Source organism: Ochotona princeps, chromosome 28 (genome assembly GCF_030435755.1).
Source record: "Ochotona princeps isolate mOchPri1 chromosome 28, mOchPri1.hap1, whole genome shotgun sequence".
Classification (NCBI taxonomy): domain Eukaryota; kingdom Metazoa; phylum Chordata; class Mammalia; order Lagomorpha; family Ochotonidae; genus Ochotona; species Ochotona princeps.
The window spans coordinates 25,163,431-25,189,848 of NC_080859.1; the positions used below are offsets into that span (position 1 = coordinate 25,163,431).

The window sequence follows — 26,418 nt, forward strand, 5'->3', positions numbered from 1 at the left end:
CAAATAAACATTTAACACAGGCAAGTTAATCCTGGTAAAAAATATTTTGATAATCTTTGTAGACGTGTGTATGTCTGTGTGTGTGCTTCCTTTTTAGACACACAAATTAATTTTAAATATTGGCTATCTATATTTTAAACCTTTTAACATTCTTTGATAAAGAAAAGCAAAATATATTTTTAAATATTTAATTATTTTATATTGAGATGTCAGATATACAGACAGGAAGAGAGACAGATATTTTATCTGTTGATTCATCCCAAAGCAGCCACAACGGCTGGAGATGTGATGATCCAAAGCCAGGAGGTAGGATCCTCTTCCAGGCCTCCCAGTGAGGTGTAAGGTCCCAAAGATTTGGGCCATCCTCTACTGCTCTCCCAGGCCACATGCAGAAAGCTGAATGGGAAGCAGGGCCTGCCGGGACAAGAACTAGTGCCCATATGGGATCCTGGTGCATTCATGGTGAAGACTTTAGCTGCAAAGCTACAGTGCTGGGCCCAAAGACAGGTTTCTGGTAACGTATGGTCCTACTATGAGTAGGAAAAATACTCAAAGTTCCAGTGAAGAAAGAGAAGTTTTCCCAAAATTTCTATCCCAGCACCAAGAAGAGCAATATTGAATTACATGAGTGGTAGGTACTGGGTGATAGCCAGGTTGGGGGATCAGGTGGGGTTCAGGTCACCAGGCTCAGCTTCTTGAACTACCCACACAGTTCTTGCCCGGTCTGTGAACACTGGGGATGGGATTTCAAGCAGAATTGGGTCACCTGGCTCAGGTTCTTGGCTTACCTGTGTGGCTGGTGCGGGTCCATCAGCCTTGGGCGTGTGGGATATGGTAGTGTTTGGGTTGCCTGTTCTGGGTCCTTGGCCCAGCTGTGGGGTGAATGTCGGATCCGTGAGCTCCAGGAGCAGGGTATCCAGTGGGACCTGGGTCTCCTAGTCTGATGCATTGTCCTGCCTGCATGGTAGGTCCCTGTCCAGTGGGGGTGGCAGTGTGTCTGGGTTGTCTGCTCTGGTCCTTGGCCTGCCTGCACAGTGGGTGCTGGTTCCCTGAGTCCCGGGATTTGGGTATCTGGCAGGAGTCCTAGGTCGGCCTGTACGTTGGCTACCCGGTCTGTGGTCCTTGAGGTATTTGTTTGACAGGGGTTCCAGGAGGGTTAGGGTCACCTGGCCTGGGTTCTTGGCCTGCCTACGAGATGCGTGCTGGGTCTCTGGGCCCTGTGTGTGTGGGGCCAGGGGATGCAAGTCAACTGGCCTTGGTTTTTGGCACAGTTGTGCTGTGGGTACCAGTTCCGTGAGCCCCGTGGGTGTTGGTATGTTGGATCCTGAGAAAACTGGCCCAGGCCCTTGGCCTACCTGTGAAAACTGATCTTCCATGGAGGAAATGATCCCTGCAGGGTACATCTGTACTATCCAGGGAAAGGAAGACAGAATAAATTGGATAACTGCCTCAGCCAAATGATGCCAGTATATATCTGAGCGAATGAAGACTCTGAGGTGACTAAAGAACACTGAAAGGGCTCCATCATACTTGGATTGATGAGACTGTCAACATTTCAGAACTATCAACACCACCTGGTCAAGACCCTCAGAGTGTGTGCCACAATGGGACATGTGTTGGTAATGGGTGATGTTTCCCCATCCTTGGGTACTGGGGTGGTTGAGGGCTGGGTAAGGCTGGGTAAGGCTGGGTAAGGCTTCTCGCCTTATATCCCCACTTCCTGAAACAGAAAGGAGAAATAGAAAATTGGAAAACAAAGATCACACTCACTTTTCCCTAATGCTTGTCCTACCCCACTCCTCTTATCAACAAGTTTAACATTAAGCAAAATAAAATTAATTATTAAAAAATTAAGGCTATAAACAGCACAGGTGTCATGTATTTTATAGATAACAAATCTAAGAAATCTGTCATATATTACTGCCTCAATCTCTACTTCCTTCCTTGTTTCTTTAATTTTTAACAGTAATGTAACTCCAACTGTATAATCATAGACACCATGACAAGTAAAAAGCAGAAAGACTACTGCTGTACCAGAGTATAGACAAGCAGTATAATTATTGTTTAATAAAATAACCAATACACAAGATGCCAGTTTTATTGTTTTTTATTTTATTAGTGAAAATGTTTACATAGCTGATCAGGGTGGGGAGGGTTGAGGATTATGGAATAGTGGGTGAGAGCCTTGTTCACACATTTTCTTCTTCTCCCTGGAGATGGTGGAGAGGCAGATACAAAAGGAGAAGCCACGCCCAGCCTCCCAACTACCACATTACTGCGGGGGTGGGGGAATTGCCACCCAATGTCATCCCAGGGTCCCCATTTTGGAGTATTTTCTGAGGGTTCTGTTCATTTGTTTTTGATATTTCTGAGATGCTGCTTGCAATTCTGTTCCGAGGATGAGGAAAACTTTCTGAGCTGGATTCGCTTTCATAGTCCACTTTTGAGTCTCCTTTTGTCCAGAAATTTGCTGTCAAGTTGCACTGGGGTAGTTGATCAACTTGTTCTGCCCTCTATGGTCAGCAAACCAGTGGGTGCTGTGGCTGTACGCAGTCATGTCCCAAGACAAGCTCAGCCCTCATGTACCACAGAGGGAACAGCAACCCAGAAAAATGACCCTAAAAATGCCACTGGACCAACCCTACAACTGTGGGTCCTGTGTCTGGTAGCATGTGCAGTAGATTGGTCGCCAGTTTCGTTCTTACACATTGTGGCTTTCTGTGGGGGTTGTATATTAACATCACATATTAAAAAAGCATAATATATATATCTTACTTATATGGATTGAGTAGAATGTGCAAACATCTTACTAGAATTATTCTTATCAGAAAACTAAACTAACAGCTAAGAAGGAGAACAGGGAATAGTGTCGTATGATGTTATTTCACAAGAAACCATGTTATTTCACAAGAAAGCATGAGAAATGTGGATATTTCAATTCTGCACACTTCACCTAAAACAATTCAGGAGCATCTGCAATTGTTTTGCTGATTAACATTCCATCCACAGATATCTGATATGCATATAAAGTACATTACCAGCCAGCAACTAAAAGGATGAAATCTTACCTTTTTGCAATAAATGTAGCGCAACTGAAAACATTATGCAAACTGAAATAGGTCAGTTACACAAAAGGCAAATTTATATGGTAGTTAAAAGCGAATACTACAAAATATAACCATGAAATGAAAAAGTAGTATATACACTGTAAAAATACACATGGGGTTAAATGTTGGTTAGCACATAGACTAACTCCTCATGCATTTCTATTTCTGCATAAAATTTTAGATCTCATTGACATTTCAATTTTAGTTTATACACAACATATAACATAACATACATAACATGTTTTATATAACATCATATCATCTTAAATTAAGGCAAACGTGGTATCTAACCTTTTAGGATTGGCTCATTTCCCTTAGCATTAGTCAATCAGGTGGTTACAGAATGTGGTTAAGAACTTGCATTTATTTTGAACATATTGGTTACTCAATGCTATGTCAATTAATTCCATAATGATGTAAATTTTTGCTGATGGTATGTTGGAGCTTTTAATTGATCAGGGCGATACTCTGCGGGCTCTGCCTTCAAACCAGAGAGGGTCTTCCTAAGAAGCCATTGAACTTGACTGGACAATAAGATGCTGGACTCTATGTTTGGTATATGCTTGCAGTGCAGGAATCTCAACTGAACTTGAACTGTGGTTATGCAACAAGGTGGAGGAATCCACCATGGCACCATGGGGGAGGGTTTGGGAAGGGTGGGGAGAATCCCAGTACCTATGAAACTGTGTCACATAATACAATGTAATTAATGAATAAATTAAAAAATTTAGATCTCTTTTATTTCTGGAACAAGGATTACACTAAATGTGGGAGAAAAGGCATATTCAGAAAGAAATTGTGTGCTAGCATAGATAACACACAATGAATGAAATGATCATTCATTTGCCTTGTAGACACAGGAGTTAATGATAAAAAATAATTAAAGAAAGACAGTGAACAGAAAAAGCAAGCTCTGCTTCCTCCTCTGATAAATGCATCATAGTGGCTGATTCTGAGACCTGAGACATGAAGTTATTGACACTGCTCAGTCCCAACACTGTGGGTTCCACAGTCATTTATGGAACAACACTCTTTTCAGAGCCTTCTTCATGTCTGTATTCCTCAGGCTGTAGATGAAGGGGTTCAGCATGGGGGTGACCACGGTGTACGTCACCGAGGCTGCTGCAGTTGAGGCTGAACTTGAGGCAGCACTGGCACCGAGGTACACACCTAAGCTTGTTCCATAAAATAGAGATATGGTCAAGAGATGAGAGGCACAGGTGGAAAAGGCTTTATACTTGCCCTGAGCTGAGGAGATGGCACGGATGGAGGAGACAATCTTAGAGTAAGAGTACAGAATACCAGCCAAGGGACCTCCTGCCAGCAGCACAGCTCCAAAGTACAATAGGAGGTCATTGAGAAAGGTGTCAGAACAGGCTCTGTGGACCACCTGATTCAACTCACAGAAAAAGTGGTGGATTTCCATGTGTGTGCAAAATCTTAGCCTCAGCACCAGTAAACTGTTTAATAAGGCATGCAGGACACCAGTGATCCAACACAGCAGAACTAGCTGTACACAAAGCCAAGGCGTCATGATGGCCATGTAGTTCAGGGGGTGACAGATGGCCACAAAGCGGTCATAGGCCATCACAGCCAGCAGAAAATCATCTAATGTTCCAAAGATTGTGAAGAAAAACATCTGTGTGATGCAGCCTGCATAGCTGATGGCTTGGCTCTGCGTCTGGATGTTCACCAGCATCTTGGGGACAGTGGTGGAGGTGAAGCAGATATCCACCATGGACAGGTTGGCGAGGAAGAAGTACATGGGTGTGTGGAGGTGGGGGTCTGTGAGGATGGCCATGACAATGAGCAGGTTCCCACTTACAGTGACCTGGTACATGGAGAGGAACAGCCCAAAGATGAGAGGCTGCAGTGCTGGGTTTTCTGAGAGTCCCAGGAGGAAGAATTCTGATAGCTGCGTTTGGTTTCTCAGTTTCATGTAGTGCATGTCACTATCAGGAAGAAGTTGTTCATCTAGAATCATATTCATTCACAATAGACTTACCCAACATAGCTAAAACTCAAAATACATATTTTCCCTTCAGTATGTGCCTTGTACATTTTGAGATGGCTCAGGTCCAATTTGTTTCTTCACAGTGGGATCACTGAATTAGAGTTCAGTCCCACTCTCAATCCTTCCCTTAAGTATCAAATACATCTTGTGTTTAATGTAGTATTCTTTAATCAGTGGAGAAATATCTTTTCCTCAGTGGTTACAAGCTCTCCATTGAATTTCCAATCCCATATATGACTAGAAACCAGGGGAAGATGTGTGGTTCCTAGAATCTGAAGTGATTGTGGGATTCAGTTCTGCATATGAAAATAAAGGGATCTTCCTCCACATGGTGTAACTGAAGTCAGAAGTGTTATGACTTTGAGTAAATGACTCAATCATGCTAAACAAAGAGGAATCACAATGCATGTCAAATGATAAGGACAGCTTAACTTGAAGCATGTTGGCTATATATGTATATGTATATATATATGTATATGTATATATATATATGTATATATATATGTATATATATATCTGACTTATTAAGACTCAGTTTGCGGCACCACATTTTTGTATTATTAATGAAACTGTGGTTTGAACCCAGGATGTATTTATGATTTTGACAACAGAAAAATATAAGCTTTTACACGTCCTCTTAATTTTTACTGAAAAGGTCCACTAAAATAAATGGGAAATGCATCAACAGATTCATTATTTCTGTGCATGGCTCTGCAAAATAGAGAGTTCTCCAAATTTTGGCGACCTCTCCTAAGAATGGATTAAGATATTTTTGTGTCAGGTATATTCCAGCATAACAACTTACTTTCTAAATACATTTTTCATAGCACTGCAGTACACTCAAGTACACAGCAAAGGACTCCATGGCAGGAAATAAGCTGTTGACAATGGCCGATCTTTGTAGGTTAAGAAGATAATAAAGAGAGAAATAAAACTCTCTCACCTGATAGTACACCAGGAAAGCACTGGAAGTGTAGGAGAAAAGACAAGTGACTGGAAACAATTGTGTGTACCCAACATACAAATAATGTGATAACTATGATGCAGGTGTCTTTGAAAGAGTTCTTACTGCATCATTAAGTTAACATTAAGTCATGTGAGAGCAGTGTGTGAGAGAAGACAGAAGACCCAGAGACATGAGTGTTCCAGTAACTACTACCATCAGGATTTCCATACAAGCTTCTACTCTCACCAGGCCCTTTCCTGTCAATACTAGGATAGTCTGTAACGTCCCTTAATTAACAATATGAATGGCTAGAATGGTGTTTCAGTGTGCAGAAGTTATTCCAGGGCCAGGGGTTGTGATCACCCCGTCTTTAATCAGTTTCATATGGTAAATAACCAAGCGCATTTGCACTAGAAAAGTGATACGACTTCACTCCACCATGTGTCCCCCCACATGGAAATTTCCTCCTCTACTGCCCCAGATCTCCAAATGCTGCCAAGTTGGCTATAGGTACCCCAAGGCAACTTATGCCTCTCATTTTCTATTAGAATTCGTCTTTCATAATTTCTTTTCTGTACCAGCAATGATTATTGCCCTTGGAGATCCAACATTATCCTGCTCTTTGATAATCACTAAAAATGCATTCAATAGTTAAACAAAAAAGAACTCCAGATGTTCCCGGAAGTGCTAGATAGATTAATTCAGCTCTTGCTTACTCCCAGGGATAGCTCTCTGTGGCCACAGCCTGAGAGCCCTACTGTCATGACTGCCAGGCTCACCTGCATGGGAACTGTAGGTGGGAAGTGTTTATGGATGCCAAAATTCCTCCCTGGATGGTGGATGCTGCAGACTGAAGCTCTGTTCCAGGCACAGCAGAGGGAAGCAGAGAAGCTCTGCTCCCTGAGCCAGACTCACGACCCCAAATGCAACGAGCTGGCTGCTTATAGCCCAAGGTTGCGCAGTCTGAGTGAACACAGCAGAGGATATACTTACAGCTCCTGGCACCTGCTCATTAGGCAGCTCCCTGACCTCCAAGCACCTTCTGGCCCCGAGGGACTCTGGCCATGACAGAAAGCCATTTTCTTGCAGGTTTTTCCCAAGAGGCCGTGATGGACTCAGGTGAATCCTCTGTTCTCTTAACCCCGCTCTGTGGCAATCACAAACAGCTGCCATTTAGTGTCTCACCTTAAAATGTTTAGTGTAACAAGCCAGTTCCTAAAGACAATTAGCATGTCTTTCTCCTAGTTAATGCTGAATATAAAAATAATATAGAACTGCAAAGAGCATCGTGAGATTTGATTGTTGTTTCTACTCCTGGTAAACTGATTTTTCAAAGTTTTACTTAATGAATTTGATGGTTAGTTGTGTTCTAAGCCTGTGACTAATATGTTGAATATTTATGACCTAGCTCACAATAATGTATTAAATATTTCAAAAATAATTAGTTATGTTTCTCGATACTTACATATGATAATACTTAAGGAGATGCAAATACAATGTTCACACATATTAATTCTCATAAACCCCAATTAATGAAAATGTTTTTTCAAATGTCTTATTAGGATAATTTAAATAAGGCAAATATGTATTAAAAAATAAAAGTAAAATAAGATTACTCAATTGGACCATCTCAGACAAGCCTATAGTACCTGCTGACTCACACAAGACCACGGGCTAAGAGTACCCCTGGCAGGGTAACTTTGCAGGCTCTCTTGCTGGCTGCTGCTTCCAGTAGTGAGTGAGAGAGCTGGGAATAGGGGTGGGACAGTTAGGGTGTGACTGGGCTGGCTACCATACTCACTGTCAAACAGAAGAGCCTTAATGGGTGCAGGCCAGCTAAGCTAGGACACAGTCCAGCTGACAAGTGCCAGGATTAAATATGAGTCCTTTCAGGCAAGTTTGCATCAGCCATTATTAGGTATAAGCTCTGGTGTTGGGCACATGCCTGGCATGGGAAGCTGTGGGCACCTCCCTGCCAGGAAGTACCTGTTGCTGGGTCACAGCACCCATTAGTTCACACACAAATTGTATTTGGGCACCAGTATGTCCATCGGCTGGTGTAGGTGATAGACTAAATTGACCCTGTCCTGGCTGATGCACACAAAAATCAAACCTAAGGTCACCCTGGGTGAGGTTTCTTGGAGGACTCACCAACTAGATCACTGGACTCCATCCCTTGAGTGCAGGTGTTGGGACTGTGTCTCCTCAGTTTTTGATGCCTGAGTTGTGGATATCATGAGAGACATGGCAGCCAGCTCTTGTGTGCCAGCATTGGATGTTGTATGAGTCCTCAGAGGATGGCTCCTGCAAGCACCAGTGGGTGCTAGGTCCTATTCCAGACAGACCTTCCCCAAGAACAGCCCAGATGAATGCTTGTGGGTGCTGTGGCCTTGCCCAGTGTGGTATGCACACAATTCTGACTCTCACATTCACTAGTGTGAGCTTTAGCCCAGCAAGGCTGTCTCCTGAGTTTCCCTACTAGGCCTGTTACAATTCCCTGTGTCTTGTGTGTGTTGACAGGTGCTTCAACTGATCTGAAACTGGCATATCCATGGACTCTGTTCAGCTGGGCGCAGCACACATCCTGACATGTCCCAAGTGGAGTTTCCCAGCTTCTTCACTTATCATTTAAACAAAAAAGGAATAACTAAATATACTTGCATAGTGGCATAGTTAGCACCAATTTGAGATCAACCAGCCCAAGAGCTCCCACCATTTACTAGTTGCTTTTCTCCCAGCTCAGTAATATTTACCTAGGGACATGGCAGCCTAGGCAGTTGTGTTCCATGTCAGGCCAATTGTCTTTGTAACATGCCTGAGAATGTGGTGGAAGATGACTTTCATGTTTGGTCCTCTGCCGTCCAGGTAATTTGACCTGGTCTCATTTCAGCTATTAAGACCACATAGAAAATAAAAGATCTCTCTTTTACTCTCTCTCTTTCATGCTATCTGTCTAACATTTTTTTTCACTCACTCTCACTCTTACAATTAAAAAAAAATAAATAAATACTTAACACAGGCAAGGTAGTCCTTGTTAAAACAAAAAACTTAATATCGATGGGTAGTTGTGTGTCTGAGTTTCTGTGTGTTTTTATGCTTCTTTTTAAGGTATGCACACTCCTCAAAGTTCGGCCAGGTTTAAAATAAAACATTTTGACATTTCTTGATAAAGAAAGCTAATACACTTTTTAAAATGTACTTATTATTTTATTGCAAAGTCGGATTTACACAGAGGAGGAGAGACAGAGAAAAAGATCTGTCTATTGATTCACTTCCAAAGTAGCCATAGCTGATGGAGCTGTGACAATCTGAAGCCGGGAGCCAAGATCCCCTTCCAGGTATCCACACAGGTGCAGGGTCCCAAAGCTTTGAGCCATCCTCAGTTGCTTTCCCAGGCCACAATCAGGGAACTGAATTGGAAGTAGAGCCTGCCGTGATTAGAACCATCGCCCATGTGGGATCCCTGCGAATGTAAGTTGAGGACTTTAGCCACTGAGCTATACCATGCAGGGCCCAGGAGAATAATGTTTTACAAAACTATTGAATTGATATTAGAGTGCACAAAAGTGCTTCTGAAATGTCTTCATGAATCTAAAAATGAAGGATGAGAACTAATGTCATTTAGTTGTCAATGTAAAAGAGAAGCACTGTCAAAGAAGCAATATTTTACTTTCTTTGAGTCATATTTTTAAAGATCATTTAAAAGACAGTGAGAGTGCATGGGAGGGAGAGATCTTCCATCAGCAGGCTTCCTCCCCATGGGCCATGATAGCCAGGGTGGGCCTCCATGAAGCCAGGAGTTTAATCCTGGTCAGCAAGTTGAGGGCCATCTCAGACTGGGCTGTAGTACCAACTGGCACACACAAGACCAGGGGCTAAGAGTAGGCCTGGAAGGGTAACTTTGGAGACCCTCTTGCTGGCTGCTGCTTCCAGTGGTGAGTGAGAGAGCTGGATTGGGGTTGGGGCAGTTAGGGTGTGATACTGGTTGGGCTGGCTTCCATATTAATTGGCAAACACAAGAGCCTGAATGGGTGCAGGCCAGCTAAGCTAGGACACAGTCCAGCTGACAAGTGCCAGGATTAAATGTAAGTCCTCTCAAGCAAGATTACATCAGCCATTGACAGGTTCAAGGTCTGGTGCTGGGAAAATGCCTGACAAGGGAAATGTGGGAACTTCCCTGTCTGGCTATACCTATTGCTGAGCCACAACACCCATCGGTTAATGGGTTAACTGGATCTAGGCAACAGTTTATGTTTGTTGCCTGGTGTAGGTGATGGACCAAATCTGACCCTGCACTGGGCGGTGCACACAAGAATCTAGTCTGATGTCACCCTAGATGAGGTTTTTAGGGTCTCTCCAAGTGGATCACTGGACTCTAATCCTAGAGTGCAGGTGCTGGGGTTGTGTCTCCTTTGTTGCTAATGCCTGAATAGTGGACATCATGGAGACATGGCAGCCAGCGCATCTGAGCCTGCAGAGGCTGTTTACCCATTGGCATATAGATGACTTAGGCCTGTGGGCATCCTGACAGAGTCAGTCCACAGCACACAGTACTACAATTGAGAATCAGTACAAGGTGCAGGCCTGGCTAGTTGAACCACAGCAGAGACTAGTTCCTATGACGGATGGGGCTTGGTGTATGCCAGGCAAGATTAGGCTACTGCAGTCACTGATGAGAGCTAGAGCTGTGACTGGGGGCAGTCTGGATGAGCCAGTCTGTAGCACCAGTTGATGAATTCCAAGACTGAAGGTGGGAATAACTGCAGCAGCCCCTGGAAGATCTGGCACTGTGAACATGCCTGGCAGAGGAACTGTGGGCACTTCCCTGCTAGGCAGTACTTACGCTGGGCCATGCCATTTGTCAGTCTATGTGAGAATTAGGATTGGGATACCAGTAGCTCCATTGCCTGGTGCAAGTGATGGACTTACGTTGACCCTGCCCTGGCCAGCATACACAAGAGTCAAGTTTGAGATCACCCCAGGTAAGACTTTTGGGGACTCTCCAACTGAATCACTGGACTCTAAACCTGGAGTGCAGGTGTTGGGACTGTGTCTCCTCAGTTACTCATACCTGAGTAGTGAACATTATGGGAGACATAACAACCAGATCATCTGATCTAGCAGGGAATGCTGAGTGCCTCATCAGAGGATGGCTCTTGCAAGCACCTGTGGATGACCAGCTTACATATGTGCTCATGGGTGCTGCAGCCTTGCCAAGCCTGGTCCAGCTATAACCCTGCCTCTCACACTCACCAGTAGGAGCTGCAGCCCAGCAAAGGAGTCTCCAAAGTTCTGCTACTAGGCATGTTCTGTGCACCAGGACTTGTGCATTTTGGCAAGGGTTCAACCCAACCTTGCTTGGCACACCCACACTCTCAGCTGTTGCTGGTGGGTATTGCAGTCCAGCCCTGCTGGTTGCAGCCCACATTCTGTCCAGGCTCTCTTGTGTGCCAGCATGTGCTCAGGCATGGCCCACCATGGCCTGCCCTCTACCTGGCCCACACAAATGCTGATATGCTGAAGATTTGCCTGGCTTAGTTCTTGGCCACAACCAGCCACAACTCTTGTGCTACCCAGGGCAAACTGCAAACTTGTAGGGGATTTCCCCAAGTTCTGCTTGCCGGCCTGCTCACAATCTAGGACCTCACATGTCGTAGCAGGGATGGTGGTTCTGCTTGGCATGATATATGCCCTCTATCCAGATCCAGACCAAGGCTGGCCACACTTGGTCTCCTCCTAGTCCCAGCTCCCATGAGTGTCACTTAGGTTCTGGTCTGAAGAATTTCTGGTCCAGCCTGTCTTGGACTGTCACATCCCCAGTTTTCCACATCACCAGCTAGTGGTGTTGTTGTCCAAGAGGTGAAACCACCAACCTCCTAAAGAATCTACATCCAAATTCAGTTCTGTTGCATTCTGTTAGGTGCTGTGTCTGATCTTCATGAGACCCATCACTACTCTGACACTGGCAGACAGCTAATGTGGCCCTGCCCAGCCAAGTATGCCACCTAGCACCAGCCTTTGTATGGACCAGCAGGCAGTGGGTGAGCTATTTATAACAGTGCAGGCATCCCACATGGGCAGGTTCCTTGGCCTGACCCAGACATGTCCTCTGGTTTCTCTGTCTAAACCACTCCATCCTACCTGTCTTGCTGCAAGTGCAGTGGCCCAGTCTTTGGATAACCCAAGAAGTTATCCTTCCAGATCAAACATGCCCTCAGCCAGTCCCACTCCAATATGCACCCAGACACCCTTCCCCAGGCAAGCTGCAGACATTCTGCGTTGTGACCATGGTGACATGTCCCTGCATAGAGTTCCCCAGTTTCTCCATTTATCATTTAGAAAAGAAAGAAAAAAATCAATAAACAATTTTGCTGGCATAGTGGTATAGTTAACACAGATTTGGCATTAATCAGCCCAGAATGCTACTAGCTGCTTTTCTCCCAACACTGTAATAGTTGCCTAGGGACCAGGCAGCCTAGGAAGTTGTGCTTCATCTCTGACCCATTGTCCTTGTAATGAGTCTGAGAATGTGATGGAAGATGGCCTGCATGTCTGGGCCTCTGCCATCCATGTGCTTTGACCTGGTCTTTTTCAGCTGTTATGACCACTTAGGGAACAGGAAATCTCTGTCTTTATGTCTACCTCTTTTTCTCTCTCACTTTTTCACATAAAAAGTAAATATTTAATGCAAGCATGTTAACCCTGGAAAAAACATTTTGAAATCTATGTGTAGTTGTGTGAATGTTTTTGTTTTTTAAACTACATACTTTCTTCAGAGTTTGACCAGCATATTTTAATCATTTTGAAAATTAAAAAAAAATGTTTTATTTTGATAATCTTTACATAGTTGATTAGGGCAGAAAGGGTCAAGAGATACAGGAAAGTGGAGAAGACCATTGTTTCCACAATAATATTATTTATTTTTCTGTATCTGGGTTAAGGGGAGACCTAGACTACACACACCATTTTTGAAGGACTTAAATTCTAAATGGCATAGGATCACCAGTGAGAATTAAGAAAGTACATGAATGTGTAAGATCAGGAATGTGTGTTCTGTGGAGGAACTGAAGAAATATGAGCATAAGTGTTTTTGAGGAAAGAAAGAATGGTTTTAGCCTAAGATATTATGAGACTTTGTAACAGTGCAAGAGGAATAGAAGAGTTGGGTGTATTAGTTAAGATTGTGGAAAGCTGTGGACTATTTGTAGAGAATGAATGTGGCAGAAACATGTTTTTCGTGTATTAAGGTGATTTTAAGTGTAGGTTATATTATGATAGCAAAAACTCACGTGGCTCAGAGATGACAGCATACATAGAAAAGATGATAGATTTGTGATATCCAAGAAGTATCTCTCACACATTTTATCTTTTTCATACTTCAAAATTAAACTTCTTTTGCAGATAGTTATACAAGACTATGAATTTATTAAAAAAAAAAGTATTCTTGAGTCAATTTCCCAAATAATAATTTCTTTCAAAATGATTGTAGTAAATTACACCCAGAGTATCATTGCTGAGAACAACCAAAATACACAGCAGGCGCACCAACACAAACTCTCCTGTGCATTCATTTTACAGCTGCAACAACTTTGCTCTTGGTCTGATACCAGAATCCTGTCCATGATGTATATAACGGTAGCATTTCAAAATAGTACAGAACATAAACAGGTCCACCACAAGGAAATGGAGTAGGTGTTGCTGGGGCATGTTTGCTGTGTCTGTGGTGGACACTGACCCAGGGAACTGAAATGGATACTGCAACCTAAATACAGGTGTAAGACCCAGTGAGAAAGCACACATTCTAATATTTAATCCGATAATCAGGGAAGAATTTGTATTAGGAAGTCAAGGAAATTACGTATGTAAGGAGGAAAAACTGAGGTCTCAGAGGTTCCTGTCCTATAGTACACATGAATGACCTAGTTATCACCGAGGGTCCACCTTTGGACTTGTGTGAGGAAACAGTATGGGTAATTGTGAAAGGCTTGGTGGAGGATGAACGTGGTGTGACATCACAATTTCAGGCCCGCTGGATGGGCTGGAAAGGCCACTGGGATGAGGTTGGTGCTCTGTGCTTTTCCAGTCAGCCTAGTCTGGCCTCAGGTTATGCAGCTACACAAATGGGAGGACTCCGGCTATAGTGCCTGCATTACTCCCCAGCCATTAAAACCCTTCCCAGCACCCTGGCCTGCTTCTCCTACACTTTCTACTCAATGTTGATGAGCAGAGAAACACCCCACTGCATACACCTCCACCACTCTGATTTCCTTAGCGTGGTGTTACTTTTGGTTTATTTAGGGTCTCCATGGAGGTTCTGAGGGCAGCATCAACATCTTTTAGTTTTCAGTCCAGAGGGAATAGTCCAAGTGCATTAGTCCTTCCTGTGACTGGAACGCACCCTTGGGAATTCCAATGTCCACTCATCAATCCACCTGGAAAAACCCGATCAATAAGGGAAGATGACCTTTTAAAATAATCTTTATTTTTCCATTTATATAAAAATGGAAAGAATGGCTGAGAGCCTTGGGACCCTGTAAATTTATGGGAGACATGGAAGAGGCTCCAGGCTCCAGGACCCAGACTTCCAGCTTCAGAAACTTCAGCTCTGGCCAATTGTGCTCACTTGGGGAGTGAAGCAGTGCACAGATTTCTCTCTCTTTTCCTCTCCCCTTATCTCTGTAGATCTGTCTTTCCAACAAAATAAATGAATCCTTTAAAAAAGTTAATTCCAAGTATGAAAATGTAAGAAAATGCAGTAAGTTGAATAACACCCAACTAAAACACTTCTGTCCTTCACAGGAAATGGTCAATAAGTCCAAGACAAACTGTCAGATATATTTGATCTGAAGTTAGGGAAAATAGGAAAGCAACAAAGGGAAAAATTAGACATATTCCACAGAACAGAAGGGTTTGCAAGTAAGCTGTTTAAATTGCATAGATGTTGTAATTCAGATGAACAGAAACTGTAAGAAAACCGAACACACAAAGAGAAGATTCTGCGTTTGTAATTTGACCAAAAGTTACAATTTTAAACTTGCAAACATAAACAGCTACAACAATGGGCCCTTTCTTTGCTCCAGATCAATGGACCATCTCAGAGTTTCTGTGTAAAGAGTCTTTTCACAGCCAGCTTGACATCTGTATTCCTGAGGCTATAGATGAAGGGGTTGAGCATGGGGGTGACCACTGTATACACCAGTGAGGCCCTAGCACTTGCATGTGAGTTTTGGGTAGCAGTAGAACTAATATAGACACCCAGCCCTGTGCCATAAAACAAGGAGACAACCGAGAGGTGAGAGGCACAGGTGGAAAAGGCTTTATACTTGCCCTGAGCTGAGTAAGTGGTGCGGATGGAGAAGATGATCTTAGAGTAGGAATACAGGATCCCAGCGAGGGGACCTCCTCCCAGTAAGATGGCAAAAAAATACATGATGACATCATTAAGAAAAGTGTCTGAGCAGGCAAGTTGGACCACATGATTCAGCTCACAGAAAAAGTGAGGGATTTCCAAGTGCAGACAGAAGGACAGACGTAAAACCATTAAGCTTTGCAACAAGGCATGCAGGGAACTGATGACCCAGCACACCAGAACAAGCTGCACACACAGCCGAGGGTTCATAATGAGTGTGTAGTGCAGGGGGTGACAAATGGCCACAAACCGGTCATATGCCATGACAGCAAGGACAAAGTTCTCCAACTCTACAAAAAGCAAGAAGAAGAACGTCTGTGTGATGCAGTCTGCGTAGCTGATGGCTTTGTTCTGAGTCCAGACGTTCACCAGCATCTTGGGGACAATGGTGGAGGTGAGACACATATCATAGAAAGACAGGTTGGCGAGGAAGAAGTACATGGGCGTGTGGAGGTGGGTGTCAGAGAGGATGGCCAGGACAATGAGCAGGTTCCCACTGACAGTGACCAGATACATGGAAAGGAAGGGTCCAAAGATGAGAGGCTGTAGAGTTGGGTTCTCTGTGAATCCCAGGAGAAGGAATTCTGAGATTTGGGATTTATTGTGAGGTTCCATGTATTCAGGAAGTCTTCTAGGATAGAGATGTAAAAAAAGTTATGTAAAAACTTCTTACAGTTACTATGTATGTAGATAAAATGATAACATTCATATTTTTGCAGACATAAAACTGAAATCTGTATCATGCCCATGATTTGGTATCATTGTGGGGACTTGGTAATGGCATTTCTGATTAGGCTTCCTTTATTATTTGCCATACAATTCCTGCACATATCATGTAGTTTTAATAAGGAATTGTCGGATCCACCTTGATAGCATAGCAGTTAAAGTTCTTGCTTTGAAAGTGCTGGGATCCCATATGGGCATCGGTTCTAATCCCGGCTGCTCCACTTCCCATCCAGCTCCCTGCTTGTGGCTTGGGAAAGCAGTTGAGGATGGCCAAAGCCTTGGGACCCTGCACCCACATAGGAGACCTGAAAGAAGCTCCTGGCTCCAGATTTGCGCAGCACCAGCTGTTGCAGTCACTTGGGGAGTGAATCATTGGACAGAAGATCTTCCTCTCTCTCTCCTCCTCTATGTATATCTGACTTTTCAATAAAAATAAATAAATCTTAAAAAAAGGAATTGCCTTACACTTGTGCAGCATAAACTGACTTCTGACCATATGCCCAGCACTGTCTGCAGAAAAAGAGTATCAGGTACATATCTTCTGGTAATGGAGATATCATTTGAAAACCAGTGAACAGTATGATGGTAAAGAAATTAGGTAAAGCGATTCCAGGTGGATGATGCTGTGTTCTAGCTGATTGCTAGGTAGGGCTAGAAACAGCCTGCCCAGGCAGACAGAATCAGAACCAGGGGCACGTGCAGAAGTGAAGCATTTGCAGGAATAACCAAGTCACCTTTACACATAATAGTTTTTGGAAAAGGATTGGGGGCTTGAAATAAAACTCTTTTCCAAAAACGTGTGATCACCGAGTTGTGGTCTCACTGTTCTAAGTGTCACAGCCCTTTTCTACTGATCTGTGTATTTCTTTCCGTAGGAAACGCCAGAGTGAGAGAAATTTTTGTAGCGTTGGTTGCAAGTTGTACTTCAAGAAATATCTTATTCTAAAGCTAACAAGAGAAAGCATTTCTCTCAAGCAGAATTCAAAATTAACAGCTTCTCTGTCAGTCACTCTAACATCACTCATCAGGTGCTATCTTAATGGACATTTCTATTTAGCCTCATAGCCACAAACACAGTAGCCAGTTCACCCAGTAGCCAAACTAACAGTGTCACCTCTTCATCTGAAACAGACTAACATGTCCCATTGGGCAGCCTTGAGTTACAGCCCTGAGCACCCATTCTCTAAGTTTCTATCCTGTGGTACCTGCTGGGCTCTCAGACACAGCTGGAGGGGTCGTGTGGGTGGAGGGTCTCTGAAGCGAAGTGAGACTGCTCCCAGGGTGGCTGATGATGGAGGCTGAAGACTGAAGGTCACAGAGAAGACAGCAGGAAGGAGGGCAGCACTGGTCCCCCGTCAGATCAAGACTCCAGGAGGAACTCTGGGTGGCATCAGGGCTGAGGATACACTCTGTGAGAACGGGCAGCAGAGAGAGGATTTACAGCCCCGTCTCTGCTCATTAGGCCCATGACCCTCTTGGTGTCCCTGCCTCTAATCACCTGAATTTCCTGTGGGGATGCTGGTCCAGGAAGAAAGAAACCTTCCTGCTGATTCTGTGTTCCCAAGAGAATGTGTGGAAGTCAGGTGAGTCCAACATTGATTGCCCCTACTCTGGGAACTCTGCTGCATCTCAGAGGTTAAAGCTCTAAGGCAAACCCCTTCTTGGTTGATGTTTCCTCCCAAAGAACCTGCCCTGATTGCATCCTAGTATTTGCAGTCTAGAGGTATGCTGGGTCCACTGCCCCTGAGGTCGGCATAAGGTGGTCATTTCCCTCTTCTCAAAGGGGAAGAAGCTCTCTATTTGACTCAGAACCAGCAGCCCTGAGCATCCAGGAAGTAGAAATTGCATCAGCAGTTAAGAGCACTCATTGAGTTCCTCGTTATAAAGCAGTTGCTAACAAAAAGAGATGTATTCTTTCATAATTTTTCATCAATTCATGATTAGTTTGAAACCTGCTATATAGTATACAGATATACATTGTTTTATGAACAAATAGGGTAATTGATGTATCAATCACCTAAAGAGTTACCATTTATTAGCATTAGCAACCGGCAGAAACTTGTGTTTTTTTAAATATATGATGCATTATTACTAACTTGTGGACCCTCCTGTGATAAACCACTTAATTTACATTACAGTGAAGCGCTTAATGCCTCACCAAATAAAGTTAAGCAGCTAGAAGGTAAAATGATTCTAGTTCAATGCAAGAATAGACAAAGCTATAAACAACTATGAGGTGGGGAAGAATGACATGACCCCATGGACAGTCCATCTCCAAGTATTCACATTGCATTAAAAAGATAGCAGTATGACTATTAAACCTTGCTTTTACATGTGCATAAACACAGATTGACAAACCATATTTGCAGCAACAGTCATGTCTTACACTATTGTTTTGTTTTTGTTTTTTAATATTAATTCTCATGTCTAAGCAGAACATGAAATACTTGTCTTTTAGTGCTCAGGTTATTTCAACAATGTCCTCTGGTTTCAGGCATTTTGTTGCAAAATATAAAACTTTGCTCTTCCTAATAGCTGAATAATATTCCACTGTGTCTTTTTACCACGTGAGTTTTATTCAGCCATCTGATGATGAATGCTTTGCTTAATTCTTTATTTTGTCTGTTGAAAACAGCACAATTCTAAGCATGACATCGCAGGAATATATTTGAGATAAGGTGCCCATGTCCTTTAGGGATGTATATCCGAACGTGGATTGCTGGATCACATGAAAAAAAATGTCTGTGAGATAGATACCTCATGTCTCTGATGAAGGATACATCAGACACTTAAGCCAATCCCAAAAGGATAAGTATCATATGTTTTCTCTAATATAAGACAGCTTCCATCCAAAATTCAAAATGCAATGATATAAATGAACAAAAATATCCACTTGTAATCTCACTAAGAATTTACCAGAGCAGAGTACCAGGCATCTACAAATCCATCTCCACTGCTGAGTCAAAGTAGGCAAGCTGAGCACTCCTGCGCCCCACCGCCTGGCACCATGGTGACATATCCTAGCCTGGAGTTCCTCTGCTTCTCCACTTAGAATTTAAATAAGAAGGAGAAAGAAGAATGAAAAACTCACTTGATCACTTAGTAAATAGGAGATCTCACTCTCTCTGTCTCTCTCTAACTCTTTCTCTCTCACTCTTACAAATAAAAATGAAATAGATATTTAACATAAGCAAGTTATCCCTGGTTCAAAAACATGTATTTTGAAAATCTATGTGTAGTTGTGTTTTTGTATTTCTTTTTGTTTTCCTTCAGGTATACACATTTTCCTCAAAGTTTGGCATTTTAAATATTTTTACTTTTTTCGATAAAGGAAACTGAGATAAAAATATTGAACTAATATTAGGCTATGTAAAAGGACCTCTGAAATAGCCACAGGAATCTAAAACTGAAAAGATGAGAACTAATTTAGTTAATTGCCAAAATAAAGGACAACAACTGTCCAGAAAGGAACACTCTCCTTATTTTGTGTCATATTTTTAAAGAAAAGATACAAAGAGACAAAAAGAGTGAGGGAAAGAGGGGGAGATTTTCCACCAGCTGGCTCACTCCCAAAGGGTCATGACAGCCGTGGCTAGACCTGCATGAAACCGCTTGATCTCTGCACCATCACTTCCTTGAAAGTACAGTGGTCTTCTCAATGCATGTCCCTAAGCGGTCACTCCTCTCCAGAATATGAATCCTGAAGTCCTCACTCAGCCTCACTTGTGCCATAGCCCATACCCCGTGTAAGTCCACATGTCAGTTCTCCAAGTGTGTCACCACTGGGCAGCCCGAGGGCTTCACCCAGCACCATTGGCACCTGGGTGGCCCAGTCTGGAGTCAACTCTGCCACTGTTGGGTGAGTAGAGGCAAGATCACCCTGCGCAGACCCCCTGAAGCCTCCTGCTACCCCTGTCAGACATGAGGGAGGGAGGTTACTCTAGGCAGACCTACTCTGTTGTCTCTTCTGCCTCTGCTGGGTGAGCAGAGGTGATTGAGGTGCATGCCTGCTAAAGTTGCCTACTGCTCCTGTGGAACACTTGGATTCGGGGTGATTCCTCACAAAGTTTCTATCCCAGCACCAGGGAGAGCAACATAGAACTACACAAGTTTACAAATGGATGGGCATGTTCTTATGACTTTTGAACATTTGATTTTTAATATTTTTATGCATATAAAGAGAATAGGTTTCAGGTATTTCATAAATACAATTCTAAGAAGTTAGTCATACTTCCCTGCCACCATCTCACCTTCTTCCTTCCTTTTTTACTTGAATTTTTTTACAGTAATGTAATTTCAAGGTTTTAATCATAGTCATAATGACAAGTAAAAAGCAGAAAGTCTACTATACAGGAGTATTGACAAGAGTTAATAAACTAATCAAAATATAACATGCCAGTTTCATTTTTATACATCACAGGTTTTTTTGTTTGTATTAAATATTAGCTCTCACATATGAGGAAAAGCATAAAATATATTTATTTTTCATGTAGCTGGAATAGGACATCTAAACTCTTTAGTATAATCATTTTAATATGTAGGATATTTGAAAAATAAGCTACCAAGCTACGAAGGAGAACACTGAATAGTGCCATATGATGTTATTTGACAAGGATTTATATTCATGAGTGATGTGTAAAATTCAGTTCTACACATTTAATCTCATCGATTCAAGGAGCATGTGTAATGCTTATGCTAATTAAGATTCCCATCAACAATATGTGTGGTGTACATATACAATGCAATGCCAACCAGCCATCAAAAGAATGAAATCTTGTCTTTTTACAATAAATTCAATGCAACTGGAGACCATTACACATACTGAAATAGGCAAGTACAAAAAAGACTAGTTTATTTGGTAGCTAAAATAGAATTTAAAAAGTATAGCAATCCATTGTAAAAGTAATATGGGAGGTATAAAAATACAAATGGAATTGAAAGTTTTTTTAGGACATAGACGATCACTTCATTAACATCTTTCTCTCCATGAATTTGTTGAGTCCTTGTGTTTCTGGAAAAAGGCTGACAATAAATGCGGGAAAATGAAAAATATCAGAAAGAAAGTGTGTTGAGCTACAAGAGATAATACACAGTGCAATGCAATGGGTCAGTCATTTGCCGCATACACACAGAGAGTCTTAATAATAATAATAATAATAGTAACTGAGACAGTTAACAAACTCTGCTTCTTCCTCTAATAAATGAATCAGTGTGTCTGACACTGAGACTTGAGATATGAGGTCATTGACATCTATCGGCCCCAACACCATACAATTCAATGTGGTTTATGAGCTAATAATCTTGTCAGAGCCTTCTTCATGTCTGCATTTCTCAGGTTGTAGATGAAGACATTAAGCATGGGTGTGACCACTGTGTACAACACAGAGGCTACTGCAGTTGAGACTGATTGTGCAGCAGCACTAGCACTGAGAAACACACCTATGCTTGTGGCATAAAATAGGGAGATGGCAGAGAAGTGAGAGGCACAGGTGGAAAAGGCCTTATACTTGCCCTGAGCTGATGAGATGGCGATAATGGAGTCGGAATACAGGATTCCAGCCAGGGAACCTCCTCCCAGCAGCACAGATACAATATAAATCATGAGATCATTAAGAAACCTGTCAGAACAGGAGAGTTGGACCACCTGATTCAACTCACAGAAAAAGTGGGGGATATCCACGTGTGTGCAGAGGTTCAGGCTCAGCATTTTTAAGATGTGTAACATGGCATTCAGTACACTGATGACCCAGCACACCAAAACCAGCTGCACACAGAGAAGGGGGGTTATGATGACCGGGTAGTACAGAGGGTGACAGATGGCCACAAACCGGTCATAGGACATCATAGTCAGGAGAATGCCATCCAGGCCTCCACATAGCAGAAAGAAGAACATCTGTGTGATGCAGCCAGCACAGCTAATGGCTCTAGTGTGTATCTGGATGTTCACCAGCATCTCGGGGATGTTGGTGGAGGTGAAGCAGGCATCCACCAAGGACAGGTTGGTGAGGAAGAAGTACATGGGTGTGTGGAGGTGTGGGTCAGAGAGGATGGCCAGGACGATGAGCAGGTCCCCACGGACAGTGACCAGGTACATGGAGAGGAAGAGCCCAAAGATGAGAGGCTGCAGCGCTGGGTCCTCTGTGAACCCTAGGAGAAGGAATTCTGATAGCTGAGTTTGGTTTCTCAGTGTCTTGTGGTACATATCACTACCAGGAACCAATAGTTTAACCTGAATCATGTTCATACAAAGTCGACTTAACCAGCAGAGCAGAAATCCATAATTCATGTTTCTCCATTTAGGATGTGGCTCCCACAGTTGGAGATGGCTCTGTTTCCATTAGCCCTTCCCAGAGGGATCAATGAGCAAGAATTTCTTCCAACCCTCAGTCCTTTCCTAAAGAATCGAATAGTTCTTGGGCCCAGCGGCGTGGCCTAGTGGCTAAAATCCTTGTCTTGAACACGCCGGGATCCCATATGGGTGCCAGTTTTAATCCTGGCAGCTCCACTTCCCATCCAGCTCCCTTCTTGTGGCCTGGGAAGGCAGTCAAGGATGGCCCAAAGATTTGGGACCCTGCACCCACGTGGGAGATCCGGAAGAAGTTCCAGGTTCCTGGCTTCGGGTTGGCATAGCACCAGCCATTGCGGTCACTTGGGAAGTGAATCATCACATGGGAGATCTTCTTCTCTGTCCCTCTGCCTCTCTGTATATCTGACTTTGTAATAAAAATAAATAAATCTTAAAAAAAGAATCAAATAGTTCTCACATTTAAAGAACCACATGTCAAGTGGTCTTTGACCACTTGACAAATATGAATTCATTAGTGATTACAAATGCACCATTGATTTTTCCAATTAAATTCATGAACAAAAAGCAGGAGAAAAAGCAGTGTATAATATATGGTTTCATGTTTCTTAAGATATCATGGGATTCAATTATGATTATGAATGATAAGGTGACTTTAAGCCACATGGTACAACTGAAGGCAGACATGGTATGACTTTGAGTAATGATTCAGTCATGTTGGCAATGAGGAATCCCAATGAGTGTCAAAGGATAAGAGCAGCTGAACATGGAGCAGGTTGGAATTATATCTAAAACTGAATTACTAAGACTCAGTTTGCAGAACTAAGCTTTTGCTGATTTAAGGGCATTGAGCTTAAAGCCGAGAATCAGTTACTGATTTTGATGTCAGAAAACTACAGGCTTTCACGAGTCCTCTAAATTTCACTAAGAGGGTCCATGACAATGTCTTGGAAAATACAGTTAACAAATTCACTTTTTGTAAAGTAGAGTTTAAGTTCTGATGATCTTTCCTAAGTTTGGATTAAGATATTTTTTCACCAGACATTTTGGAACCTAATAACGTACCTTCTCAATTTATTATTCTTTGCACTGAATTACATTCAAGTACACATCCAAGGCTTCCATGGCAGAAAAGGAGCTATCACAATGGCCAATCTTTGTAGATTAGAAGGCAATAAGGACAGGAATAAAACTCTCTTACCTGACAGCACTCCAGGAAAGTGCTGAAATTGCAGGAGAAAATGAGAGGGACAGGAAAGCCTTGAGTGTATCCAACTCACAGGTGATTTAATGACTCTCAAGCAGGTATCTTTGACTGAGCTCTTCTTACTGCATCATTAAGACAACATTGAGTCATGTGAGAATGCAGTAAGAAAAGACAGAAGACCCTTAGACCTGTGTGTTCCAGCAGCTGCTACTATCTGGATTTCCATGCAAACATTTCCCCTCTCCTGGCCCTTTCCTGTCAATACTGGGACACTCACCTAGAGCAACTCTTCACTGACTGAATGGGAAGGGTGGTGATTCAGTCTGTATGTTGGACAACCAGGTGCCTTCACACTACAAAACTGATACAACCTCACTCAATCCACCACATGTCTCTCCACACAGGAAACTCCTCCTATGTTTCCCCAGATCTCCAATGCTGCAAAGTTGGCCATGTGCACACTCAGCAACTTATGCCTCTCATTGTCTATTAGAATTCATCTATTCTTACCCTCATTTCTAAATCAGCAACAACCATTGCCCTAGGAGATCCAACATTTTCCTGCCCTTTGATTATCAGGAATAAATGTGTTCATTAGGTAAGTATAATAGTCAACATTCCCGTACCTGTCTGGGGTGCTAGCTATGTTGGTTCGTCTCTTGCTTAAACCCAGGGAAACCTCTCTATGTCCACAGCCTGGGACTCCTCTTGTAGTGTTTGCCAGGCTCACCTGCATGGGAACTCTATGACTCAAGTGTTTGTAGGGATTCCCAAATCCTCCCTGGATGGTGGATGCTGCAGGCTGAAGCTCTGTCCCAGACACAGCAGAGGGAAGGAAGGAAGCGCTGGTCCCTGTGCCAGACTCAGGACCCCAAATGCAACAACCAGGCTGGTTCTAGCCCAAGGTTACACAGTCGGAGGGACCACAGCAGAGGAGCTACTTACAGCTACTGCTACTTGCTCATTAGACAGCTCCCTGGCCACTTAAGCACCTGCTGGCCCTGAGGGACTCAGGCCATGACAAAGCCATGTTCTTGCAGGTGTTTCCCAAGAGACCATGATGAACTCAGCTGAATCCTCTCTCTCTCCTACTCTGCTGCAATCGCAAAAAGCTGCCATTTACATGTTTGCCTTAATTTAAGATGATATGATGTTAAGCATAACATGTAATGTTATGGATATTATGTCATATGTAGTATATAAACTAAAATTGAACTGTGAATGGGGGGTCACAGAAAGTGGTTAAGGAATCGCATTTATTTTTAACATGTTGACTGCTCAATACCATGTCAATTAATTCCATAACGATGTTAAGTGCTGCATATGGTATATTAGTGCTTTTATTTGACCAGGATGATACTCTGCTGACTCTGGCCTCAGATCAGAGAGGGTCTACCCAATAAGTAGTTGGACTTAACTGGACTATAAGATGTTGGACTCTATGCTTGGCATATACTTGCAAAGAGGGAATTTCAACTGAACTTGAACTATGGTTATGCAACAAGGTGGGGGAACCCACCATGGGGGGAGGGTGGGGGGAGAATCCCAGATTCTCTGTAATTACAACACAATGTAATCAATGAATACATTTAATTACAAAAAAGCTGACATTTAGTTCCTCGCCTTAAAATGTTGTGCTTAGTGAGATAAGCCAGTACCCCTAAAAAAATTATCAAGTGTTTCTCCTAGTAAGATGTAGTTAATGCTGAATACAAAAATAATGTGGGAATGGAAATAGCATCCTGAGATTTGACTGTTGTTTCTACTCCTGGGAAAATGCAATTTCTCTAAGTTTTTGCTTGTTTAATATGATGGTTTGTGATGCACTAAGCTTGTGTCAAATAAGTTGTAGTTAATGCTTTTTAACTGTAAGTTGCAATGATTCATTGTATATTTCAAATTACAGTTATAATTTTTTTCAATACTTACATAGGATAATTTATGAGGAGATGGAAAGGCAATTACCATGACTTGATTATTACACATTGTTCACACATATCAATTATCATATCATATATCTTAAATAAGTAGAAACATTACCTGTAGTTTAAAATAAATGAACTTAAGTAGAGAAAAGTGCATTTAAAAATAAAATAAAATCTTATAATATCCAGTTATTTTATTTTAACATAATAAAATATTTTTATTTTAAATTATTTTGTTAACCAATACTCAATTAACCCCTGACAAACTTATCACTTCCTATATCTAGCCAAAAGCATTGCACATATGCTTACATTATTGGCTTATTTGTGCTATTGCTTAACATTTGGCCTGCATTGAAATATGGTAGAGAGAATGTAAATGGATCAATGATTCAATAAAATGTCATCTCTAACATTTGATCAACAAATTTCAGATGTCTAACTATTCATCTTGGATTTTGTCATTCAGGCATTGCATTACTAGAGATGTTTTTTGTTTACCAAACACAGGGCATAGGAAAGCTTGAGGGTATTCATTCTGAAAGTTTAATTTATTTGGAGGTCTGCAATGTAACTCATACCATGAATAAGGTCAAACACAAATCAAAGAAAATCAATGCCCATTCAACAGTTAAAATTTCAATATTGTAAAAAGCTTTGTCTTCTCTCTTTTTTTTCTTATTTTATTCATGTTTCTGTAAGTTTTCTATTTTTCTTCCCGTGGTTGATTTTATTTTATGGATTTTCATTTAAGAGGAAGCACAGAGTATATATTAAAGA

At 42.3% G+C, this 26,418-nt stretch overlaps 3 protein-coding genes across 3 annotated transcripts; all 3 read right to left on the reverse strand.

Annotated features, from left to right (window-relative positions):
- Positions 1-4,119: 4,119 nt before the first annotated feature.
- Positions 4,120-5,046, reverse strand: LOC101523604 (olfactory receptor 7A10-like). The gene has a single exon (XM_058656208.1). The coding sequence runs from the start codon at positions 5,044-5,046 to the stop codon at positions 4,120-4,122; it is 927 nt and encodes a 308-aa protein (XP_058512191.1).
- Positions 5,047-15,161: 10,115 nt separating this feature from the next.
- Positions 15,162-16,091, reverse strand: LOC101517730 (olfactory receptor 7A5-like). The gene has a single exon (XM_004586142.2). The coding sequence runs from the start codon at positions 16,089-16,091 to the stop codon at positions 15,162-15,164; it is 930 nt and encodes a 309-aa protein (XP_004586199.1).
- A 5,386-nt stretch (positions 16,092-21,477) lies between these two features.
- Positions 21,478-22,379, reverse strand: LOC101523364 (olfactory receptor 7A10-like). The gene has a single exon (XM_058656209.1). The coding sequence runs from the start codon at positions 22,294-22,296 to the stop codon at positions 21,478-21,480; it is 819 nt and encodes a 272-aa protein (XP_058512192.1). The 5' UTR covers positions 22,297-22,379.
- Positions 22,380-26,418: the final 4,039 nt, after the last annotated feature.